This window comes from Accipiter gentilis, chromosome Z (genome assembly GCF_929443795.1).
Source record: "Accipiter gentilis chromosome Z, bAccGen1.1, whole genome shotgun sequence".
NCBI classification, from domain to species: domain Eukaryota; kingdom Metazoa; phylum Chordata; class Aves; order Accipitriformes; family Accipitridae; genus Astur; species Astur gentilis.
In genome coordinates, this window is record NC_064919.1 from 12,556,129 (window position 1) to 12,578,222 (window position 22,094).

The 22,094-nt window shown below is 38.9% G+C and overlaps 1 protein-coding gene across 1 annotated transcript in view; it reads right to left on the reverse strand.

The window, feature by feature from the left end:
• Positions 1 to 561: 561 nt before the first annotated feature.
• UGCG (UDP-glucose ceramide glucosyltransferase) overlaps positions 562 to 22,094 on the reverse strand; it is a 36,783-nt gene continuing 15,250 nt past the window's right edge. The window contains exons 2-9 of the mRNA XM_049796146.1: positions 13,194 to 13,335; positions 9,468 to 9,570; positions 8,482 to 8,583; positions 7,964 to 8,076; positions 5,527 to 5,705; positions 5,012 to 5,098; positions 4,362 to 4,551; positions 562 to 3,010 (exon numbers count right to left, since the gene is read on the reverse strand). Coding sequence (XP_049652103.1) covers positions 2,840 to 3,010; positions 4,362 to 4,551; positions 5,012 to 5,098; positions 5,527 to 5,705; positions 7,964 to 8,076; positions 8,482 to 8,583; positions 9,468 to 9,570; positions 13,194 to 13,335 — 1,087 coding nt within the window. The 3' untranslated portion in view covers positions 562 to 2,839. The remainder of the gene's footprint in view (positions 3,011 to 4,361; positions 4,552 to 5,011; positions 5,099 to 5,526; positions 5,706 to 7,963; positions 8,077 to 8,481; positions 8,584 to 9,467; positions 9,571 to 13,193; positions 13,336 to 22,094) is intronic.

Consider the following 22,094-nt stretch of genomic DNA (forward strand, 5'->3'; position numbering starts at 1 on the left):
GTTTCTATAATTAGTTTTCAAGCGATTCCAGTGGTATTTGTTTCTGCCATGCCTCCCAGATTCCAACAACTCTATCATACACACAGTCTCTTATTTTCACATGAAAACCTCAGTTAAGTGTTAGGGAAGAGATAAGAAAAAGCCAAGTCAGACGACAGAGGAAGTATAGAGTGCTTTCTTGGTAAAGTACCTCAAAGCAAAAGCTATCAACACTACTCCTCAATTTCAATGTGGTTTGTGGCAAAGATACCCCACTCTAAAATCTGAATCTAGGCTGACTAGTTACAATAGCCAGGGAACTACCTGTTCAGTTGTGAGGTTTTTATATACTGAAGTTATTCTAAGAAACTAAGGATAACTCAAAATCAGATTTATGTACATGTGAATTAACTACAGCAAAATATAAAATCCAAACCAGATGTGTCCAGGTGTAAAAACTCAAAAGAAATGCACATCCATTTATTGCTATGAAGATTAATCAGAAATCAAACTTATCAAAACTGCCATAATTAAAGCTGTCATGTTACAGAATCATTGAACAAAGGGCAAATTCCAAACAGGTTGTATTCAAAATTTATTTTTAAATAAGAGAAAAAACAAGACAATTTTAAATAAACATGGTATATTCTACACATCTGTAGATCAACACAACTTTACATTACCCATTTTTACCTTTTAGAAGTTCTGTTGCAGCATCTTCTACGAGATTTGACAGTGTTGGTTTCCATTTCATAATCAACCAAACAATCCCATATGAAACTGTTTGCTTAAATGAAGCTTTATTTTTCATGACCAAAGATGGCTGTACTAATACAAAAGCACCTGTTAAACAATTATCCCCACCTAATTTTTTTAAAAATAAAGTCTGTTCAGCCTTTTATTTTTGGTTCTGTTCCATTGCCTGCATAGAAATCAGCATAAAGCTAAGTTGCAAGCTAAGCTTCACTTTAGCAGTGCAATGAATGGCATCAAACTTCATGAAACAAATGAAGATACAAACATTGTCAGCAAAATTCAACTATGTAAAAAACTACACTAAAACCAGAATGTTTTCGTGGGTCACAACTAGACTAGCTTTCAGTGTGCAACTTTCCTCAGGAAAAGTATTTCTTCCTGATTCACATGAAAAGAATGAAGCATGCATCAAAAGCCTTTGTTCATACAGAAACACCAATTAAGAGTTCCATGGTACCATAAGGCAAAAGAGATAAAGGTGGATGAAACATTTTGGCCCAGAGTATGTTTTATGACACATACATACACATTACACTTGTGTAGCATATGACAGGTAAGGGATTGGCTCAGTAAGATAAAAATGTCAATTTTTATAAATACATGTCATTATTGCTAATATGCTACACGTTATCATCCAACTTTTAAAGCTGCTTTGTTGGCATTAGCCTTTTAATTAGCAGCTTACATTCATGGTGACAATATGCTATTCCATAAGAAAAATAAAGCAGCATAAATATAATTATGAAAACAAAAGGCTTATGCAACATCCCTCTCTAGCTTTGCTGTGTTTTTTTAATTAAAAAGTGTTCAAATAAAACAGTCCAGTTCACCACAAATTAGGAAGTCTCACAATGAGGTTGGAAACCAAGCTACAGGGAGCAAAGGGAGGTAAAACACGGCATGCATTATAATCTAGTCCTTGTAGTCATACCACTGGAATACAAAAGTCCAATTTAAAGGCTAGACTAACAGTAGAAGGCAAAAAGCCAAGAGTAGACTTAGTTTGATATTTAAATTAAGATTACAATTTTAATCAGTAACAGCAAACTCACCCGGCCCTTTAATATATTCATAATATCTACTGCAATTGAATACTTAATTATGACTAGTATAGGTATGTATGTTCACTATAAAAAGATATTAAATACCTGCATCATGAAATTACATTCTTAAGACATTGTGTAAGAAAATAGCTCATGTGTGAAATGTTTCTGAAATGTATTTCTGCTCCCTTCTACCCCCTACTATGTCCCCCGCACACACACTCTCCCCCCGCCCTCCCCATCAAAGCATTCACTCACAGGGAAAAGCAAACACCCCTTAAAAAAGGATGGAAATATTGAAGGGGACCAGTTTGGCTAGTTACAGCACAGTGCTTAACAAGGTTCAAGACAGAACCAGATCAGCGTTGGCCAAAAGATGCCCATGATACATACCTGACCAGTAATTCCTTCCAACTCATTCTGTCAAACTCAGTCCACTTTTGGTTCATTGCAATGACTAAAGCATTTCATATACACATAAAAACACAAGACTCCAGCTTTACTTTAGTTTGTTTTTGCAAAGCATTTTTACCTTTTCATTCATTTTGTTCTGCAGCAACTGCAAGAGGTAGGCATAAAGCATTTAAGAGCTTCTTTCCCAAGGTCCTGTTACTAGCTCAATTTAGTGGGATAGAACAGAAGTGAGCTGTACTTCTGTGATTTTACTAGGTACAGCCTTGTATAATCCAGCTGGAATATAGCTATGTGAATCCTGGATTTGCTAGGCTAGCACACCCATGGAGTAAGAAGCTGTTCATATCCAGGAGGATACTTTTTTTTTTTCCAGAGTTCACTGCAGAGCATTCCTATAAGAAGTAGATGTCAGGACCAATTCTCTCCATTTCTATTTGTACATAGGAGCAAGGTACCATTTGGCCAAGACTACAGATGTATTTTCACAGATGCAAGTGCCATGCAAAAATAAATTAAAGAACAGATACCAAAACATACAAGTAATAAAACTACTGAAGGTAGATCTTCTTGAAAGTATTTCTATAAACAATTTATAATACTTTTCTTCCCCCTTTCTCTTTTTGACATTCACAGTTACAAAGCTGTGGCTATACATCAAGAATTTCTTCTGCAGTGCCTCCACACCGTAATCTGTAGCGTCCTGTCCTCCAGCTAATAGTGGGGTCCCACAAAGCAGATAGAAAAATATAAATTGTCATGGATTCTCTGATGAACCAAGCTACTGCATAATCAAGTTTTGAAAAACACAGAGCACCACCCTGGGAATATAAAAAACAAGTATTTAAACATACTGATTATTTAAAAGGAATTTTGAAGTAACCTAAAACATTTGTGTTACAGAGAAATCTATTATAAAGCTTATTATACAGATTTGCATATCAGTAACATTTTTTATAAGCCAAGAACATTTTCCTGTTCAAGGTATGATTACCCATATTAAACATGAGGAGTTTGGCAGAATGACCCAGAAGGTTTGAAAAAAGAGACTTGTATGTAGAGTAAAAGGCAAGGAAAGGCATGACAATTTAACTTGTTTCTTTTTGAAGCTTTGTAAAACTGTGTTCAAGCAGACAACAGGTTTTTACGATGGACCCCAGAAGAACATCATCTAGACAGAACACTCCTGCACATTCCCAGAGGAGTAAAATTCAAATAAGTAAGCCTTTGGCCTATTACACAGGAAAAGCAGGACTAAGGAAAAAGCTTACAGCCTCTCTAAATTTTCTGCTCCTTTGAGAATTTCCAGCTACATGCAGAGCTGGAAATTGAAGAGGCTTCAGAAGAGGAGGAATAGGCACAAAGCTCTTTTACATGCCGTGCATTGTGAGAAGACTGATCAGAAAGGTGACTGTTGAACTGACCTCCTGGGCTCCTACAGAATCAACACAAGGCCTAACTTTGGTTTGTTTTTTTAATTTTCAGTACATGTTAAGTCTACCAGAAGAATATTTTTCAGTATGATGAGAACTCTTTGAGAAGTTTGAATACACAAGTACTTATGCATCAGATTTGGATGGAATATGCTCACAGCAGAAAGTCACCCAAGTAGTTCCTACAGCACTAGAAGAACAGATGCTGTTCTGATTTGTGACATTTTTCTATATTAAAAGTTTTGAAACCTTACTGCTAGTGATGGGAAAACTTTATTTTTAGAAGTAGGCTACAGCTGTCCTGTAAGTCCATTATTTCCAAAATAAGAGTGAAAAATGTACTTAAGAGTACATATACACCTCAATAAATACAAGACAAAGTGACAACTAAGAGAAAAAAAAATCCCACAAAGCTGCTGTACTGTTAAAAAAGCTTAAAGTTTCTGGATATGCCTAGGCAGAGCAGACTGGAAACATAAAGATTAAGGGGACAGATATGCAAACTTTCAGAGCCTAGGCAGAGGCAGGTGCATATAGAAAACAAAATTACAACCAAGCACATTTACTCCTTTTTGTCCTACTATAACTGAAGCTGGAAGACTGAGAAATAACAGGATTTAACCTGTTATTTCCTTGATGTCAAGAGAATTATTTTGTTGTTATAATTAGGCTTAGCTTTTTGCGGACATAGATAGCACTAATAACTTTTATAACCTCCAAAGAAAATAAGGCTACATACCTGAACACCTTTTAGTTGAATGTAGTCAAATATAAACCATGCCAAGCAGTGACACATGAAAAATACCATTATATCCCATCTAAACACATGATGAGCTGCCCATCCAATAACTAGACTGGCAACAAAGCACTCCGAGATTGGCTCACAAATTATTGTGGCAGGCAACATATTAATTCGCAGTTTGGCCCACCTAGAAAAGACAATCAGATCAGTTCTGACTATGCATTATTCTTTATATCCTCCTCTCCCACCTCATCAAGTGATGAGCTGTCATGGTCTTTTCTGACAATGTTAGTTTGATCTCATTTAATTTACAATAAAAAAATACTGCAAAAAATTCTCCCTTTCAAAGATACTGCACATAGCTTTTAAAAAGTACAAAGGGGGCTTGGGTTTGGGGGTTGGGGTGGTTTTTTGGGGTTTTTTTTTAGGGCTTTTTTTAATACTTGTATCAGTCATACTTCTGTGTAAAGTCATGCCTCTGTCCCAACACTAATAAGAAGCATGCATCAAGCTGTTCACGAACTTCAGAACTCTGGACATTAGATAAATTAGCTTGGAAAAGTGTATTCCCTCTCCTTATCAGGTTATCCACGTCAGAAGCAGATGACAGGGGTGGGTGGGAGAGGAACTAAAGATTAAAGTTTTACCTGATCATTCTGGACTGAAACTGAGAAATAGAATATGAACCAGAGTTTTGCATTGCAACTTGTGTGGCCATCGCAAATTTCCAGCCCCTGAAAAATGAATTTATTATTATAAAAAATGTGCAAATAAGACATGCAAAAAACAATTAGAGAACAAACACCCAAAAATTTTATTAGGCTTGAAAAGCTTCTCTGGCATTATGTGCCATATTATTACAATGGGTATAAACAAAAAAAATTAAGTGTATTTTATCAAGTCTCTTCATTGCAAGAAAGCAAATACCACTTGAATAATACTTAAACCAATTTCTCAGAAACTTTTTTCTAAAAGAATTGACAATGATACGGCTTAATTATTTCTAAAAGACTATATTGATAGGACAAGGCACATGTTATAAGCATGTCTACTTAAGCATGTGAAGCTGACCTGAACACGTATACTTATAGTATATACCATGTGTTTAAGAAACGATTTAAACTGCACTTAAAGCAATAAGCTTACTTCAGAGTCATCTTACCGGTCAGCTATAGCTTTGGCCATAAAGTAATCTTCAGCAATATATTGTGCAAAAGCTATCAGTCCTCCAGCCTGGTCCAAGACATCCTTCCTCATCAAGCATGACATTCCTGTTACACACTTAAAGCCAGTTAAGTTGGCTGAAATATATGACCTTGGATGTGAAGTTCCAAAATAAACCTGCCAAAACAAGGTAAGGCTTTTGAAACTCTCTACGTATTTATGCAAGTACTACCCACTGACAACTTTTTCTGCAAGAATGTTTGGAGGGGAAAGGGCAACCATGTTGGTGAGGGGCCTGGAGCATAAGTTGTGAGGAATGGCTGAGAGAACTGGGGCTGTTTAGCCTGGAGAAAAGGAGGCTGAGGGGAGACCTTATCATTCTCTAAAACTACCACAAGGGGGGTTGTAGTGAGGTGGGTGCTGGTCTCTTCTGTCAGGTGGCTGGAGATAGGATGAGAGGAAATGGCCCCAAGTTGTGGCAAGGGAGGTTTAGGTTGGACATTAGGAAAAATTTCTTTACTGAAAGGGTTGTCAGACATTGGAATAGGCTGCCCAGGGTAGTGGTTGAGTCACCTTCCCTGGAGGTATTCAAAAAGTGTGTAGACAAGGCACTCCAGAACATGATTTAGTGGGTATGGATGATGGTTGGACTCTATGATCTTGAAGGTCTTTTCCAACCTAAATGATTCTATGAATCTATGAGTGCCAGACATGGCCAGTTATGATGGTACATTTGGAAAGATCTTTACTGCCAATCTAAGAAATCTAGTCTACCACCAAATCTGAGAAATCTAGTAGTAATATTGGCTGTGCTTCTACAAATCCATAAGCGGGTTTTAAATCCGCATATTAAACTACCATATTTCATTTGGTATTTAACTTCTAATTTATTGAGGTTCTCAGGGAATATATACATTAAATATCATTAGGTAACTTACTACTCACTAGGATTAATATATTATTTGCTGATAGCTGACAGACATGCTGTCTCCTTCCTCTTGTAAACATTAACTGCACTACTGCATACATGTTCTCAGAAACTTACTATACCGTTGTACAGAAGCAGGGGAATTCTGTTTACTTAATGTAGTTGCAAACAGAAACAGCAAAGAATCAGATTGTAAGCGAGTCTTTTTACAAGATTCAATAACTTAAAACTAGGAGTGTCCTACGAAGACACAGTGGGAATAAGTGCTAGCATCTCTCACTGCTATTCTTCCTATAGATGGCCTTCACACTGGTCTTACTAATACAGTAACTCATTCAAGAGAAGGCATGCTCATTTTGCAGTGTACTGGATCTAGAAGCAAAAATCTCTTCCAGCAATATAGAAGCAGGAGTTGTACTTCTTGCTACTTCAGCACATAGCAGCGCTAAGAGCTTTGTGCTCTTCTCTTGCAAGAGGAAATTCAACCTTTATATCACAAAAATCACACAAGCTGCCCTCTCTCCAGGCAATGGAGGAGTACTGCATTTCACTGCACTTTCATCTCTCACATTTCTGCCTTTGACACACATTAGTTAGCCTTGGGGCCAAAATGACTTATATATGCCAGCTTAGAATAAAAGATAGTTGATTAAATTACATGCCTTAAGACACCAGGAACAAATAAGAAAACTCAACCTCTTCATTCTACAGAAGAGAAGAGAACTTACTAAGAAGAGAGGGGAGAATAGGACAGAATGAGTGATATGAAGATGGTGGGTAGGAATCAACTGTTCACTCTTTCTTCCCACACAAGTATTAGGACACATGAAATAGCACTACAGAAGAACAAGAGTCAGAGTGAACAAGGTGGTGGTTCCTGTAACAGATAGTTCTATGGAACTTCCTGGTAAAGACAGTCACAGATGTTCAAAATCTATGTACGAAATCTGTTTTTACTAAAATACTAATACATTGAGGATTAGTAAGTATACAAGTCTATTTCCTGCTCAGGAAGTCTCTCAGCTGAAAATTGCAGAAAGTTGAGACAGTATTACAAGAAAACAGTATACAAGCCTTGCTTGTGTTCTCTCTTCAAAGGCCCTGCTTATAACCCCTGCTGGAAACAAGATACTGTGTGAGCTGGACTTTGCTCTGACTTGCCATGGCCATTTATGTGTTCTTTTTCAGACATCAAAATAGAATTAATGGCACTTTCTGACTAAGCATTAGAATGAGCTCTTCAGTTTTAATAAATTTTTAAAGTAAAATCCATCATTTTCATCTTGTAATCTTTATTGTTTGCACTGTAAACTTAAATATTGAATCAATGTTCAGAGCACTACTGTAGAATTTTGGAGCATTTAGAAGTTATCCTAGATAGTCTGAAGATGACTGCAGCTGAAAATAAACATTTCTTCACTCAAAGGCACTATACAACTTTCAGTCAGCAAGGTCTTGCAAAAAAACCCCCCAAAAACCAAAATGAAGAAATGAACATTGCACTCACCTGTTCAAGGGTAGCAGCAAACCCCTGTCTGTCTGCAACATAGGGAAGCCCATGGACCAAGCCTACTTTTTCAGTCATCTGATTAGCCATATCTGTCAGAGTGTCTGGCGTTACTATGTGACAAATGAAAAAAGACAGTTTATTGAGCAATTCTGTCATTAGCAGACTACTGTACAGAGACACTAATTCTCATTCTATTACCAAGAGCACATATACCTTGATGCACGGTATTTTGGAGGAACAAATTTTCACAATAATAATAATAATAATAATAATAATAATTAACAACTTTACTATGATCAATAGCAAATACAATGGAAACAGTTTGAACAGTTTTTTTTTAAATGGGATTTTCACCTTTAATTAGATATTAAACATTTTTATACCATGAAAATATTTTTTCCATATTTTTAACTTCCACTTCTACTTGTATTCTCCCCCCAAATAATCTCCAGCAACTGCTTGCCTACAGGTAATAAGGGCAATATAACAGTCAGCACATTACAACACACACCTACCTCTGATTCCACTATCACAAATCCATATGAGATCATATTTGGCAACTTCATAGCCAGGCATTAAGTTGTTAATCTTTGGGTTGATGCCAACCTTCTTGCCACCTAAAAAATACAAACATCATACACTATAAATAATGTATAAAGTTCTTTCAGAATTCAGACTCAATACCCAAAATATTTAGATATACTAACTAAAGAACAGTAAACGTTTACCCATCAATTCTTAAAGTCCACTTTTATGAAAGGGACTTAAATTTTAAGTATTCCTTCACATCTATATTTTAGGTTACTACAATTATGTAGAGAATTAAAAAGGAAGAAGTATTCAAATGATTCCTCAAAACAGCAGGGCAGCAAGGTTAATGTAATTAAAAGGGCAGTAGAACTATGAAGTTGATTACTACATTCTGTAAAGCAAATATTCTCTACTTTTTATTTCTCAGGACTACTGGTTACGACCATTATACTCTACAGTAATTTTAGCAGAAAAATAAAAAAGGAATAGAATAAAGTGAGACATACTTTTTTGCTTCCAACTGAGAGACACAGTCCAGTGTGTGCCATGTCAGAGGGAAAAAAGTTACACTCTACTGCCTAGTTCTACTATACCTTCCCTCCTCTAATTCAAATGTAAAGTGAAGCTGATGTAAAAGGACTGTCACAGGACCTCAAGCTCAAATACAGCCACAACTCCAAGTCACTTCCTGCAGATTCAGTTCAATCCAAAGACAGAATTTAAACTGCTGTTTCAGATTTAGAAGAAAAAAAGTTGTGAGAGGTTATACAAATCGTTATTTCTCTTTTTTTTGGACTGATGTCACAGATTGTGACTACAAACTTACTGCTTTACCCCAAACTGATGACTAAGCTACAGAACCAACATGGGCTGTACAAGACAACTATTTATTTTAGAATACCATCTATGGACTTGAAAACCTAAAAACATTTTACATGTAAGAGTCCTGCCTTCAAGTTGCACTGCTTACCTATGAACAGTCTAGCATCAACATTCGGGTATTTGCCAAGGAGCTTTTTGCACACATCAATAGCTGGATCATCATGATCTTGTACACAGAGTAGTACTTCATACTAGTAAAAACAAAAATGAATATGCACACATGTATATTTACACACACACACACATATTTACTATCAATATGGTCTAGGGAATAAAGCTAAATAGGGTACCAAATGGAAAAAATAAAGAGCACTGTTATAGAATTAAAAATAAAACCAAAGGGTTTGTTTTACAGCTAAAGAAGACTATTCTTTAATGCACAAGCAAGTACTTGTGAAAAAAGAACCAAGCCTCTACTTCAATAAACTCTTGTATTGAGGAACATCAGTTTTCCTGTTATCGGAAGGGTTTCTATTAGGCATGAAGCAAGACATCCTGGTATAGAAGGTAAAATTTTTATTTCCACTTCCATTTTTGTTCACATCTGAATCTTAAATCCAATCTCATATTAAATAAAATTACAGCACACAAAACAGTAAAGGAATAATGTTATGATACACTTGACCGCATACCTCTGAACTACACCTTCTTTTCCTTTACTCTGTAAATGCATATGCAGAACAGAGTTGGAAGATAACCCACTGAGACCAGTATACATCTACTTAACTGTACAAAGCTATGCTCAGTAACACATATATGCATATGTAATACTTATGTATTTCCTCATTAATAGAATAATCGTTACAAAAAAATCAAGAGGTATGGGAAAACTGTAATTGTTTCAGCAATCAAGCTACACGCATGTTACATAAGCTACAGACAGTGGGTGAAGTAATAGCATTTGAAGAATCATTCAACATTTTGAGACAGCTTTGCAAGCTTTGATGGAGGTATTTCTGTTTCTGCATTAACAGCAAATTCCTTGAATATTCCTTACTTGATACAACCTTCCTCTCTGTTAAAATTACTGAACTATTACAAGAAGTTACAAGAGCTCCAACCCAAAGAACAAAATTCAGAAAATGCAACTTTCTGAACAAGATACCTAGAAGCCATTTTTACAGTCCAAGATTTAAAAGTTCAACCTCATTAAAAACAATTTTCTTGGACCTCATTTGATATAGCAGTTGTAAATAAGAGTCCCATCTAGTGATCAAAACAGTTCTCATTCTCCCTTATACTGTTCTATCACATCACTGAAATTTATTTGCAGTAAACTACCTAAGCAAAAAGTAATCTGAACTTCAAAATCTGCCTGTGGGCTTAATGATTACAATCTCTGATGTTCTTGTATGAAATACTTGTAACTTGTTACTGTTACAACAGATTACATTAAGTTAGAGAAATACATTCTTTCAAGAAAAAAATTGTATCATTAAACACAAACTCCCCTCAACAACTAACTGCATTCAGAAGATTGTGGAAACTTAAAATCATTAACCACTAAGTGGGAGTTGCTAAGACTTGGTCTAACACTACAAACTATCAGAGAAACACATCTCTGCCTCTCAGAATGCAAACTCAAAGCCAGTTTGCCTAAAGAGCAAGCAATATTTGATTCCTATCATTTTACCAGCATGGAAAATGGAATTTAAAAGGTAAAAGCTCTGTCTCATTAAGCAGACAGGTCCTTCTGCCACAACAGAACAATCCCAACAGCACGAACACTGTAGAAATTACCAACTGAAGAAATCAGTTCTTTATTGCTCATCCAATTAAATACATAAAAGAACAACTGTTTTTGCTAGTAATTAACTCATCTTCAATCCACAGTTGCAATGACACTTCTATATCCATATTCTCCAAGAAATTCAACCAGAAATAATAAACAGCTCAGACATTTCAATATTTGAAAACAGAAAAATTCATAGTAAATGGCCTTTGTATGCAGTAACAAAGTAAAGAACAACAAAATGTATGACTAACACAGAAGAAATACAGAGATGCTTATTTACATAACCATTACAATCAGGTTCATTTGGACATAACATGAATGGAAAGTTTTCTGCCAAAATTATGATATGCACAGTAGGTAAGAATTGTTCACTGATAAAAATATTACATGCAAGTCCTGCTGTTTAGAAGCTGCATAACTGGCTTCTATGCAAGACAAGATTATTTCACACGTTGGGTATCACATAAGAGTATCAGAGAATCAATATCACTGTAGATTGAACTCAGCTTCACTGGAAAAAGTTTAAGATTATTCTTTCCTAGTAATTTTTCCCTGGCAGCTGAACTTTGAATGCCAGGCAATACTGTTGTTCTAATTTTTGTGGTATAATGTCAATCTCAAATGAAGTATTTTTGTAGTTGTTGTACAGAAGGATCAGAGGATCTTCCTTGTACTATATAATCTGTGTCCCAGTAAACTGAACCATTCATACCTCCATTTTCACTCTCCTGGGGAAAAATATGATTGTCACTATTGTTACCTGAAATTCAGATTTGTGTGGAGTAGCAATTTAAGATTGCCACCCATATGTATAGTTATCAGAAGTAAGGGTCAAGACTACCTTTCATAAAGCAAGATCCAGCATAAATGTTTTTCTGAATTCTCAAACAAATTGTATTTGTAGTCAAATGTTTTCAGCTGCATGTTTTGATGCTCATTATAGTCATAAATTATCTTAAGATATTGTTGCAGCTTCTTTGCACTGCTTGCAGTATTGGCATAGACAGCATGCCTCAAGTATACTTTAAATTTACCTTGGCCACACTTAATTTTTATTGCACTTTTGTTGAGTCAAAAGGATTCAGATGTTCATGCCTGAAGCTTTTCAAAAGGCTCCAAGCTTCATTACAGAAGAACTATACAACTTTTAATAAGTTCCAAATGGTGGGGGTTTTTTGGTTTGTTTTACCTTGCTTATTTAGAAGTTTAAAGCTCTCAGTCAGAATATACAAAGGAAACTCACTATACAGCTTACACATACCTATGACCTTTAATAACTGAAGCAGCAGTGCCAGAAGCAGTTTCGAGAAGAATTGAGAAGTTTTATTAAAAGTAAACTACAAGTTTTAGAATTCAGGACATAAGCAGTAGAAAATGCAGCCTTTCTTCCATTCACAGGAGCATACACCAAGTAGTGAATGATGCAGCAAGCATTTGCAGATTTCTCCTTTAATTTGTAAGCTCCTTAGAACAAGGACAGCATCTGACACACTTACCACTTACATTACTTAATACTTATATTACAAAGTCAAACAGTGTTCAACAGCAAATATAAGCTTTTATTAACTATATGTTTCCCAACACCAGTAAGTGGCTTGGAGACTACCCTACCTACCAACAACTGGTGAGGTACACCACCTCATCCCTGAGCAATTTTTCTTTAGATGACTCATCAGGAAGAACCACCAGAAAGTTTCAGGCTATCAGTTAAGTGTTCTCTTTTACAGGATCTGTTACAGAGTAGTAGTTCATTGGGAAGGGTGTCTGGTCTTGCAAGTGATCTTTTATAGATTGATACTGATATAAACACCACAATACTGGAATAATGATTAAACAAATCTTAGTGAAGTGTAGAGTATGTTTCATCCCTAAGTCTTGGTGATATTCCTTTATAGACAGCTCTTTAAGGAGTAAGTTTTGTTTGCAACATGTAAAATGTGTAATTATGCATTTGCTGTGGAAGGAAGAACAATCCAAGACATAATCAAGTTGTACAGTTCTAGCCCAAGCTGCTGATACAACTTTTGGAGGCATGGGAGGAAAAAAAAAACAACCCGACACACTAAACAGTATACATACTTTTGGATAATCCAGTTCAAAGAAGGTTTCTAAGTTGTTGATCAGGTTAGGATCCACACCTTTTAACGGCTTTAGAAGTGAAACACCAGGAAGCTTGCTATATGGCTGTTTGTCTGTGGCTTTCTTATTGAGGTGGAGGCGTCTGTAAGGAGAAATAACATGTACCACCATATAAAGAAAATATGCTAGAGAATTCCATTCAAAATACAGTGAGAACTAAGAAAGCTTGGGAGTTAAAATTGCTGCAAAAAAAATTAGTTTTGGTTGTAGAAACAACAGCTATTTTTATATCTGACAGTTGATGTGTCAGACACAATGCTTAAAGAACTCTTAGCATTGTATGGAGGTTAAATTCAACCTTATTCAACTTATTGGACATTTCAGATTAATGCATTTTGCAGTATGCATTTTGAACAATAAGAATATCACTTCTTTCAGGAGATAAGATTTTTCTGCCTTCCTCCGTAGCATTAAAACTCATAGTACTGCAACAGGATAATCATAAAAAACAGTTTACTATAAACAAGACAAAACAAGAAAAGGGTCAGGTGCTTTTTGCTGCATTAATTTAGGCAAAACTTAGAGCAAGCTGAAAGCACAGGGGGAACAGTTGATGCCACTGATCAATTTGTTAACAAACACCTCCAAGAAAAGGGTAAGATCAATTAAATGTAGTATAAAAATCCTAGAAACGGGACATCAGGCTGGGTTAGAAGCATAGATAAACTGAAAAAGTATTTCAGTCGCTCACTAGTATTTCAGTCGCTCACTAGTATTTCAGTCATGAATATACAAAGTAAATTGACAATCATGTCACAACTCACTAACATGAATGTTTAATCCTACACTCCTGTGTGGATGAATGCAAAATTAAATTCTGAAAGCTTGATGGGCCAGTATACAATCAAATTTGCATCACTTAAATTATACACATATTTATTGAACTGGAGAAGAAGTATTTGCTGAAACTTAAAATTTGCAAATTAGTGCATATATTTATACTGTAGCTCTCTAACTTGCATAGTAGTCAGATTGAAAGAATATTTTATTGCAGCATGCACCTAATGGTATCAATTCTTAACTTAAAATTTTCACACTTTAAAATTTACAAGATGTTACCTCAAAAAAAACCCCCAAAAATGGGAATAGAGTTGCTTCATCCTGGTTAAATGGTAAAAAAAAAAGTCAAGTTCCTAGGAAGCATGCTCCTGAAGAACGTGTTTGATCAAGTGAAATTGCTGAACTATGAAGGAGCTCCACTAAGAGAAGAGATTCCAATAGTTCTTCTAGAGTTATTTTTTCCTGATACAGGACAGTGACATCATGTTTGTTGTTACCTCATCAGCCTCCCCCTTCCCCAGCACAATCCCTTCAGGCAGGTTTGCAGCTGGACACCAGGGGCATAATGGTGTTACAAAGAGCAAACAATGGACTCACTAAAAAGACAGAAGGGCAAAGCAGGTGATGTCCTTGTACTGTTATTGAGTCCAAGCCTGGGCACTGCAGAGGTAAACTGAAATGGTCTTGCTGAGCAATTAATAGCCAAGGGACAGTCAGACCAGAGTAAGAAAAGCAATAGTTCAAATAGCTACCACAGACAGAGATTTCCTTACCAATTTTCACAAACATAACAGCAAGCAAGGGCTTTAGTGCCAATAAGGAGGGAGAGTCTCAAGAATGCAACTTTGACCAGGAGGAACAGAAGGTAGATAATGCAAGGAAAAAAAAAAGTACCCCATTTAAAACAGACTGTCGCAATGCACATAGCTTTGTGCAGAGACAAAAGCCTTGCTGAACAGGAAATACAGACGGAAGTGTCAGAGTAAATGGAAAAAGGTAAGGAGTGAAAGGATGAAGACAAACTTGAGGCATGACTGTGATAAAGAATAAGCATCAAGTGATAAAACTGCAGAATCTTGCAAGGCATTGTATTACAAGCCATGCTGACACATAGGCTTTTCCTTATGTAATTCAATCACCTGCATAATCATAGACATGATGTAAGAGAAGGAAACCTTGCAAAGCATGCAAATGAGGCATGCAGCATTATCAGAATCTATTCAGCTATGAAACACCATACAGTGAGACTTTTGACAGAGTATGGCTCAGTATGGCAAGACTCTCTCTAAGATGCTATCTTAAAAATAAGACTCCAGTTAATGTTCTATTCATAAAGCTGTACAGAAGTAGGAGCCTGTCATCCTGAAAGCACTGTGGTATTGTGACACTAACATAAAGCAATTTCCATGCCAGTAATTGCAATGCTCTGTTAAACACTATGGAGCAAGAAGCAAATTAACAGTAAACCAGAACATTTTACGCTGAGAAGGACTATTCATGAAGTGGCATATTCTGAAGACTTAAAAAGTTACAATTGAAAACCTACCATCACGAGAGAAACAGACCAACCATTATAAAAAATAAGTTACAATATTCAAATTAAGGCTAACTTTTAACATGGAAGTCAAAATAATAGATTAAATTTAAACAACATCAACATTGTTGATGCAGGTATGTTCTAAATGAAGTTGTGTGTTACAGACCATGCCCCAGAGTCTCCAAAGTAGAGGTAACATGAAGCAGTAAGCTGGTATTTTTGAGCACTAACTTGGGCTTACAGTGGTTCAGTTCTCAGACAGGTGTTGTGCTCACGGTGGTCTTTGTCACCAGTGGGCATGACAAGTACAGTTCAAAGTGATAAAGGAAAGCAATCCTTTCACAAAGTTTGTATCATATATAGAATATTATTTTGCACTGAAGTTAGCCCAAAGCGGTCAAAACCACTAACTATACAGAAGTATTTGCTTAATGCATTTTTTTTTCTACCTCCACCTAATGCAGTAATCTGCAGAAAACCACTACACCAAGGAATGTATGAGAACTTTGAGCTCTGAAACAGATGCTGGCAGAGCACTGTTTAAAGGCACTTTCAGATCCTGTGTGTGAAAGGCCAGTAACAAGGTTATCTGTAAGCACTTTTGCACCTACATATATTAAATGGGTCAGCCTGCAATCCTTAAGTAGTGAAACTGTGACATTCCTTCTAGGCAGTCTGGTGCTGGTGTACATAGATGGGGAAAGAAAAAAGCAGCAGGATGCATAATAGTGTCAGGAGCTACAGATCAACTACCCTATATCATGTAAGAGGCATCTACAAAATTTTGTCAAACTTAGTTCCTTAACATGGTAATAATTAACCCACAGAAGCAACTGTAATCTAAATCTCTTCTCTCAGCAGAGGAAAAAAGTATTTCCAAAGACAAAATCCAGGCTACTGAGTTATCACTGACCAGTATACTACATGATGAATTCTTGCTAACCTGTATCAAATTAAGCAACAAAACTTTTTTTTTTTTTAAAGGCCAAGACTACACTTCCTCTCCCCACCTCATTAAGGGCAGGAGAATATTCTAGCAAAACCAAAAAGTTCACTACAGTGGACAGACTGCTGGGTCTCTCAGCAGAGATGGTAACATACCTTTGTCCTGAAGGGCAAAGGAGTCCAGGAAGGCTGGACGTTCTTCAAGAAGGCAATCCTAAAGGCTCAGGAGCAGACTGTGCCCATGTGCAGGAAAAAGAGCTGGTGGGGAAGACCACCAGCCTAGCTGAACAGAGAGCTTTGGCTGGAACTCAGGAAAAAAAGGAGAGTTCATGACCTTTGGAAGAAGGGGCAGGCAACTCAGGAGGACTACAGGGATGTCATGAGGCTATGCAGGGAGAAAATTAGAAGGGCCAAAGCCCAACTAGTACTTAATCTGGCTACTGCCATAAAAAACGTTTCTATAAATACATTAGCAACAAAAAGAGGGGTAAGCAGAATCTCCATCCTTTATTGGATGCAGAGGGAAACACAGTGACAAAGCATGAGGAAAAGCCTGAGGCACTTAATGCCTTCTTTGCCTCAGTCTTTAATAGTAAGACCAGTTGTCCTCTGGGTACCCAGCCCCCCGAGCTGGAAGACAGGGATAGGGAGCAGAATGAAGCGCCCATAATAATTCAAAGGGAAACGGTTATCGACCTGCTACACCACCTAGACACGCACAAGTCTATGGGGCCCGATGGGATCCACCAAGGGTACTGAGGGAGCAGGCGGTGGTGCTCACCAAGCCACTTTCCATCATTTGTCAACAGTCCTGGCTAACTGGGGAGGTCCCAGTTGACTGGAGGTTAGCAAATGTGACACCCATCTACGGGAAGGGCCAGAAGGAGGATCCGGGGAGCTGCAGGCCTGTCAGTCTGACCTCGGTGCCGGGGAAGGTTATGGAGCAGATCATCTTGAATGCCATCATGTGGCACGTACAGGACAAGCAGGTGATCAGGCCCAGTCGACATGGGTTTATGAAAGGCAGGTCCTGCTTGACTAACCTGATATCTTTCCGTGCCAAGGTGACCCACTTAGTGGATGAGGGAAAGGCTGTGAACGTGTCTTTGGTAAAGCTTTTGACACCGTTTCCCACAGCATTCTCCCAGAGAAACTGGCTGCTCGTGGCTTGGACAGGCATACTCTTTGCTGGGTAAAAAGCTGGCTGGATGGCTGGGCCCAAAGAGTTGTGGTGAATGGAATTAAATCCAGTTGGTGACCCATCACAAGTGGTGTTCCCCAGGGCTCAGTATTGGGGCCAGTTCTGTTTAATATCTTTATCAACGATTTGGATAAGGGGATTGAGTGTACCCTCAGTAAGTTTTGCAGATGACACCATGTTGGGAGGGAGGGTTGATCTGCTCAGGGGTAGAAAAGGTCTACAGAGGGATCTGGACAGGCTGGATCAATGGGACAAGGCCAATTGTATGAGGTTCAACAAGGCTCAGTGCCAGGTCCTGCACTTGGGTCACAACAACCCCATGCAACGCTACAGGCTTGGGGAAGAGTGGCTGGAAAGCTGCCTGGTGGAAAAGGACCTAGGGGTGCTAGCTGACAGCCAGCTGAATATGAGCCAGCAGTGTGCCCAGGTGGCCAAGAAGGCCAATGGCATCCTGGCCTGTATCAGAAATAGTGTGGCTGGCAGGACTAGGGAGGTGATCGTCCCCTGTACTCAGCACTGGTGAGGCTGCACCTCAAATGCTGTGTTCAATGCCGTTTTGGGCCCCTCACTACAAGAAACACATAGAGGTGCTGGACCATGTCCAGAGAAGAGCAACCAAGCTGGTGAAGGGTCTAGAGCACAAGTCTTGAGGGGTGGTTGAGGGAACTGGGGTTGTTTAGCCCAGAGAGAAGGAGGCTGAGAAGAGACCTTATTGCTCTCTACAACTACCTGAAAGGAGATTGTAGCGAGATGGCAGTCAGTCTCTTCTCCCAAGTAAGAAGTCACAGGACAAGAGGAAATGGCCTCAAGTTGTGCTGGGGAGGTTTAGATTGGATATTAGGAAAAATTTCTTCACCAAAAGGGTTGTCAAGCACTGGAACAGGCTGCCCAGGGAAGTGGTTGAGTCACCATTAAAAGACATGTAGATGTGGCACTTAGGAACATGGTTAGTGGTGGACTCAGCAGTGCTAGGTTAATGGCTGGACTCAATCTTAAAGGTCTTTTCCAACCTAAACAATTCCATGATTATACATTCATAGATAGAATAAGATTTTATTTATATATATCCGAGTAATGAATTCAAGACAGCATTTGGCTTGGGAGCTACAGTACAAGTATTTGCCTGCCTGTGAAGGCAGGAGGGAGTGATCTACACAAGCAGCCACTGTCATAGCTCCAGTCTACCCCACCAGGAAGCAAAACAAGACACTTGGGTGTGGAGGCAGAGAGAAGCACAAGAGGACTCTCTGCAATGACAATACACTATTATGAAGTATTTATTTCTCATACTGCTTTACCCAGATTTAAGCACACAGGCATACTGCTGGGCATTAAGAGGCCTACTACACTATTAGTCCTTTTTAGGGAACTCCTAGACTTCAGATACATTTGAAAATTGTAAAACAGATCAAACAAAAGCCAACATCACCTGTGGTCACAGCCCCTTAGCAAATGGACAGAATTATTCTTAAAGCAAGAACTAAACACCTTGATCCTGTTTTCAAGCTTTTTCCCCCTAGATTGGAGCTTTATAACATACAATCAGAGAATGCTTTGGGTTGGGAGGGACCTTAAAGATCATCTAGTTCCAACCCCCCTGCCATGGGCAGGGACACCTTCCACTAGACCAGGTTGCTCAAAGCCCCATCCAACCTGGCCTTGGACACTTCTAGGAATAGGGCATCCACAGTTTCTCTGGGCAACCTGTTCCAGTGCCTCACCACCCTCACAGTAAAGAATTTCTTCCTAATATCTAATCTAAATCTACCTTCCTTCAGTTTAAAGCCATTACCCCTTATCCTATCACTACATGCTCTTGCAAAAAGTCCCCTTCCAGCTTTCTTGTAGGCCCCCTATAGATACTGGAAGGCTGCTGTAAGGTGTCCCCAAAGCCTTCTCTTCTCCAGGCTGAAAAAAACCCAACTCTCTCAGCCTGTCTTCATAGGGGAGGTGTTCCAGCACTCTAATCATCTTCATGGCACTCCTCTGGACTCACTCCAACAGGTCCATGACCTTCTTATGCTGGGGGCCCCAGAGCTGGACACAGTACTCCAGATGGGAGTCTCACAAGAACAGAGTAGAAGGGGAGAATCACCTCCCTCAACCAGCTGGTCATGCTTCTCTTGATGCAGCCCAGGATACAGTTGGCTTTCTGGGCTGCAAACACACATCACCAGGTCGTGTTTTGCTTCTCATCAACCAACACCCCCAAGTCCTTCTCCCTAGGGCTGCTCTCAGTCCACTCATCACCCAGCCTGTATTCGTGCTTGGGATTGTCCCAACCCATGTGCAGGACCTTGCATTTGGCCTTGCTGAACTTCATGAGGTTCACATGGGCCCACCTCTCAAGCCTATCAAGGTCCCTCTGGATGGCATCCCTTCCCTCCAGCATGTTGACCACACCATACAGCTTGGTGTCATCAGTAAACTTACTGAAGGTGCACTCAACCCCACTGTCCATGTTGCTGACAAAGACATTAAATTGCACCGGTCCCAATACCGATCCCTGAGGAACACCATTCATCGCTGGTCTCCACTTGAACATCAAACTGTTGACTGCAACTCTGAGTGTGACCGTCCAGCCAATTCCTTATCAAACTACACCTGAACCAGTTTAACTACAGGCTACTGCTCAGAGTAGTACTGCCCTCTTTTTTCTGGGACATGCTGTGCTTGTCAATGGTGCTGACATTTGTCTGATCCCACAGTGACGTAGTTGAGATACTTAAACCACCACATAACTATTACCCCATATGTAATGTTAGCATTTTGTCAGTTTAACTTAGCAAGTATACAGTATGAAAGAATGTGGCAAGATGATCATGCAGCTTCACTACAAGCAAAGATCCCCCAGTGTTCCTTCTCCACTGTGCTGCCATCAACACCAGCCAAACAAGACATCATGCTAGGACTGATACCCATACAATCCCGCTTCAAGTCACTCACTTAACAGAAAGCTAAATCTGGCTTTTTTTCCTCCCACTTCAGGTTGTCTTCTGCCAAATTAGAGTTAGGGTGCTTTAGGGAAGGCTGCAAAGAAGCTCCAGAGCATGTTCAAGAAGGTGGCTGTGAATGTGCTGCCAAGATCATGGGAGAAGAGGAGGAATAGGGTCTCCTTACTCCTCAGGCTTCAGTGGGCTTCCAGACGAGCCAAGTTGCCCCTGGATGAGCAGCGTTAAGCCCGCTCACCATGGAGTCAGAGGAGGACCAGTGTCAGCACAAAGGAAGCATCAGGGGCACAACACCTTCTGCTAGAAACATACACAAGGATTAGGGTCAGGCCCCTGAAAACTCTTTCACAACAAACCCTGCATCACAGTTTTCCTTTACAGCACTCACTCCCTTGTAGCTTTCTCCCTTCCTTTGCCTGCCAGAAACAGCTAACTAGAACTAATTACTAGTAGAAAACACTGCCAGAGTTCACAAGTGACTCTCGAAGTAATACTTAAGGCACACCAGTCTTCTACCTCTCCTGGCTGAAAGGAAGAGATTGCCCCACAGAAATGTGCTGGTGCCAGTTCAGGACACCTTTGCTTGGCTGCTGGCCTGGGTCAACCCATCCCATCAGCCAACCAGTGTTCTCAGGTAGGCAGTCTTCCCCAACCTCCACTCTTGCCACTTGCTTACATCCGATTCAATGGCCATATGGACACAGGGCAAGTCAATCCACCCACCCAAGTTACACAAGTGTCAGATCCAACACCACGGAGGAATAGAAACACACAGCTGGGAGCAAGTAGAAAGTACTGAAGAGGAACCCCTAATGTCACTTTTAGTATGACAGCAATTGTAATTAAAAACAATTAACATTTCAATTGGCCTTGATAAAATGGTCAGAGATAGAGGGAAGTAGACAAGTCTGAGAGAAGGAAATGGTGAGCAAGATTCAGGTGCCCACTTTGGAGCACAGACTTCTTGTGGCTGTCTGCCAGCAGAGAAAGTCATAGGTTTGTGCATGCCTGCAAAAAAACTGAAAACAAAAAAAGTAATCCTACTGTTTGCATACTAGAAATTTATGTTTAAAAGATGCTGCAATTGGTTAGTGCTTCATCACATGCCAGCTGAGGGCAGAAGGCAGACCAAACATTTCATTCACTTTCAATGCATATTTTCTCCTGTACTACACATACAAAGAAAAGGACCTTAGAATGTAATGCACTGAAATCACAATGAGTAGTGGAGAGGAAAGGGAATGATTAAAAAAAAAAACAACTTAAAACAAGCTCCAAAATAGCCAGAGTTAAAGCTTTTCCGGAAAAAAAACCCACCAAACCAAACAGTTGAATTAAAGGTCATGAGACAGAATTAAGAAAGAGCCTAGGTTGTGATCATTCTCATTTTTCAGAAGGTAAGTGTTCTCAAAAACCAAACATCATTT